Below are 4,636 nucleotides of genomic sequence, written 5' to 3'. Positions count from 1 at the left end.
AGAGTCTCCGTTGATTAAAGAAGTTTGTTTTTATTTAAAACGTTTATGATATAACAGAAAATAGATTAATTCAGAAACGATTTAAGTTTAAAATTGAATTGATATTTTTACTTTCATGATAAATGTTGTGCACTTGGCTCTAGGCTAGGTGATCCCACACTACGTCTTTACTTTAGGCTTATACCAACACTCACTACACTTATAAGGTTTCATGGCACAGCACACACCCCTCACGGCACCCTTGTTACTAAAATCGTAATGGGCAGATAGTCATCGAACTATTCTTTCTGGATAAATGCATTTTGGATTTTATGACTCCCATTTAGAGAAATTAAGCATGACGTGACACACACTGACTTTTATATAGGTTAGATGTATATGTGTATTTAGATTAAACCATACAAATACATTCATGCATATTTGTTTTTCAATCTCCCTCTAGGTGGCCACCTTATCAATACGAATTGCTCTTCTTCTCACAACAGGTGAGTTTCAAGACATCGTATTATAGCAGAAGGTAAATAAAAAAGGAGACTCCAGTTGCTAGCTTAATATAACATTGAAAATATTTTGTGACCATAATTATGGCAAATTCTCACATGAACAATGGTTTTTCTTTCGAATGTTTATTCATTTCGATCGACAAACAAGACGAGACCGTAACTTTGATCGATACTAAATCTAACAGAATGTGTTCTTGTTTAACCATAAACCTCCTAAACCTCTTTACACACTTTTACTTATGTTTTTCAGATGTAAGATTTGATGAAGAACGATCATTTGATTTTCCTAATTACTCCAAACTTGTAACCGTGTTATTGTTAGTTCAACGAATAGTCTTTAATGATCATTTGTTTCCATGATAAATCAATAAAACTAACACTATTGTAGCATGTTTATAGTGTTGTTTGTGTTTTACAGGAAAGGCGAACTAACACTACTGTCGTGTGTTTGTAATGTTGATGAATCTATAAAACTAATACTACTGTAGCGTGTTTGTAATATTCATAAATCTATAAAACTAACACTACTGTAGCGTGTTTGTAATATTCATAAATCTATAAAACTAACACTACTGTAGCGTGTTTGTAATATTCATAAATCTATAAAACTAACACTACTGTAGCGTGTTTGTAATGTTGATAAATCTATACTCCTAATACTACTGTAACGTATTTGTAATGTTGATAAATCTCTAAAACTAACACTACTGTAGCATGTTTGTAATGTCCATAAATCCATAAAACTTTACTGCAGTGTGTTTGTAATGTTGATAATATATAAAATTAACACTAGTGTAGCGTATTTGTAATATTGATAAATCTATAAAACTAACACTACTGTAGCGTATTTGTAATGTTGATAAATCTATAAAACTAACACTACTGTAGCGTGTTTGTAATGTTGATAAATCTATAAAACTAACACTACTGTGTAATGTTGATAAATCTATAAAACTAACACTACTGTTGTAATGTTGATAAATCTATAAAACTAACACTACTGTTGTAATGTTGATAAATCTATAAAACTAACACTACTGTAGCGTGTTTGTAACGTTGTGTTTCGTAGGAAAGGCCTTTGTTGCAAGATGTCAGTAGAATTTGACAGATTTCTGGAGAGCCAAAAAAAGTAAGAAAATCTTTAGGTAACAGCTTTTAGATATATTACACTTAGCTACATTTTGAACACCTGTTTTTTTAAATGAAAAACTGTAATAGCAATGAGATAATAAGGCCACAAGAATAACTAAATTATTTTACCGAAGAGTTAAGATAATAAATGGGATTCTTGTATTGAGTTATATCGAAAAGTTTATTTATGTTTTATTTATTCTTTTTTTTGCGTTTTAAATTATTTTTACTAACTAAACGCTAACTTTACAAAAGTACGTTAAAAAATTAAATTTAAAATCAGATATAATTTAAATTCTATAACTTAAACATGTTAGGTTTGTTTGTTTGTTTTGAATTTCGCGCAAAGCTACACGAGGGCTATCTGCGCTAGCTCTCCCTAATTTAATAGTGTAAGACTCTAGGAAGGCAGCTAGTCATCACCACCCACCGCCAACTCTTGGTCTACTGTTTTACCAACGAATATTGGGATTGACCGTCACATATAATGCCCCCACGGCTGGTTTGGTGATTCGAACCCGCGACCCTCAGTTTGTGAGTCGAGGGCCCTAACCACCTGGCCATGCCGGACAACATGTTAGGAATAACCAATCCATCATACATACACAGGTGTCACACATGCGCGATAGTCTACATTATATATATAAAGTTTATATTTAAAGTTTAAAGATTTGAGTAATTATAGACTAGCTGAAACAAAAGTTCGTGTAACATATATCAGCATGTTAACCGAGGTCAGCTTTCTCTGTTATCTTGTTTCACAACCTTAGACAAACATATTCTTAACCGTCTAGTAGATTTATTTATTGGAACCAACTTATGACTTTTCATTTGTGATTTATGCACATGCTCTTTCTATTTCCACCAAGAGGACCAGAATTCTGTATGATTACACGTTTGTCACATGTATACATACATGAACTGCTTTTTAGTTTTAACAGTAGGACGAGCCCAAGAGCCAGTGCTTTAGTTCACGCTGCTAAACGAAACGTTTTTTTAGATTTCAATTGTTCCCAGTGGAACAAAAGGGAGAAAAAATCCCCGTAAAGAAGTTTTTCTCACCAAAAATAACAGTTACACCTCTATTGTGAATCTCAAGTTTACATAAACTGTTTGACTGTTTGAATTTCGCTTTTTAAGATTAACTAGCTGACATACCCGTTCAACACACGTAAAAGGCATAAGGTCCCCCGGGAGCTGAAAGGAGAGGGGGGGGTATCCGAATACTAGTCATTTCTTTCTCTTCAGTGGGGTCCTAAAGGTACATGCCAGGTTTGGAGACACACAGACTGCTGTTGAAAAACTGTTTAGATGACACACCTTTTTTTGGCCACAAACACAAGAGCAGGAATAATAATAGTTTTATGAACAATAGATATAGCTTTAATCAGTTTTGTTCATAGTAATATATAATGAAAATTGAATTACTATGAACAAACTTTCCTTATCTATCGTTACCTTTCAATTTTCACTTCCTTCTTCATATCCAACTCACTGCCAACAAAATGTCAGATAATTTTTTTCTTCCATTTCTCCCTCTACTTAGATTCCTTTTTTTTTTCTTTCTCAGTCTGTCTGTTTTGTAACTTATGTTCCAGTATAAAAATGAACAAAAGTTCATTCCGGTTATCAAGGAATGTGTGAAATTCCTGTGAGAGACATGGACTAACTAGTGATGTTGTACTTAAACCTACTCCTGATTAATACACTTGCTACGCATGGTTAACTTTTCTCACACTTCGTAATCCACAAAGGGGGTGCGTGCTATGGTGCTAGTTTAACCCGCACAACAGTCATTCATAAATAGCAGATTTTCAAGCGAATGGAATTAGCTTCGCACAAACTGTATGTCTGAGTTTCAGATGAAAACTACTCGGAGGGTAAGAAAGGATTACGAAAGAAAAAAAAAGCTAGTTTTAATGTTTTTCTTCCAACAATATAATCAGTGCTTCTCTGAAGAGTACTGTAAGTCGTATGTGATGACCCATTACCAAAACTGTGAGAACTTGGTTTCTTGGATTCGCAATCATCTAGTTGAAAGCCTTTACAGTTTTCCTGTTATAAATTATTTGACATAAATGAATTAACTCAACTCTTACGTGGTGATTAAACTATTTTTGAGGAATGAAGTCCGAGGAATAAACAAACTTGAACAAAAATTTCCAAGCGTGAAATAATATCAATGAACTAGTAATTTCGGTGCACTATCTGAGAAAAATATTTTGGAACTCACCCTTATACGAAGCTGACGAATCAAAAACGTTTTTCTGGTCACAGTGCTTGGCTGTTTTTTGTATAGCTGATTTTTACTAGATAGGATCGACGTCTGAATCCATGCAACTGTAGTGAATTAGTTGCGAAAATCAAAGTTAATGAAGCTGTTCACGAAACAGAAAAAGTGCAATCTAAACGAACAGATCAAATAACTCTGTATGGTTTTAATTATGATATACCTACATGGAATGATACAACTTGCGTCGTAATAAACTTCTGACGTCAACTATTAGCAGGTTGGGCAAATCTATCGTGTATTTGCCTCTCAATAACTGACCTTTAGGAAAATTTTCGATACATGTATTAGAACTTTATAAAGTTACGGTAAAAAGTGAGTATTTAGAGCAAAGAGTGGAATAGTTTGTTATGCAGTATAGACGATAAGGTAGAAGCTTGATATACGACAGGGTAAAATAAGTATATCGTTATCATACAATCACTTTTCTGTTAATTTACTTATTTTATATTGCTTGAACAATATTCAACACTAATATGTTATTGTTATACATGCAACCTTTATCGATTTCTGATGACGATCTCACAACTTAGGACAGTTTGGTTTGGTTGGAATTTCGCGCAAAGCTACATGAGGGCTATCTGCGCTAGCCGTCCTTAATTTAGTAATGAAAGACTAGAGGGAAGACAAATAGTTATCACTACCCACCGCCAACTCTTAGGCTACTCTTTTACCAACGAATAGTGGGATTGACCGTCACATTATAACGCGC

General features: G+C 33.7%; 1 protein-coding gene across 1 annotated transcript in view; it reads left to right on the top strand.

Moving 5' to 3' along the window:
* LOC106469670 (fringe glycosyltransferase-like) overlaps nt 1–4,636 on the top strand; it is a 25,508-nt gene that overhangs the window by 1,919 nt on the left and 18,953 nt on the right. The window contains exons 2-3 of the mRNA XM_013930174.2: nt 443–485; nt 1,573–1,632. Of these exons, the coding sequence (XP_013785628.1) occupies nt 1,592–1,632 (41 nt within the window). The 5' untranslated portion in view covers nt 443–485; nt 1,573–1,591. The remainder of the gene's footprint in view (nt 1–442; nt 486–1,572; nt 1,633–4,636) is intronic.

The sequence above is a fragment of the Limulus polyphemus genome, unplaced genomic scaffold (assembly GCF_000517525.1).
Source record: "Limulus polyphemus unplaced genomic scaffold, Limulus_polyphemus-2.1.2 Scaffold3605, whole genome shotgun sequence".
Lineage (NCBI taxonomy): Eukaryota > Metazoa > Arthropoda > Merostomata > Xiphosura > Limulidae > Limulus > Limulus polyphemus.
This window is presented reverse-complemented; position numbering and strand designations above follow the sequence as displayed.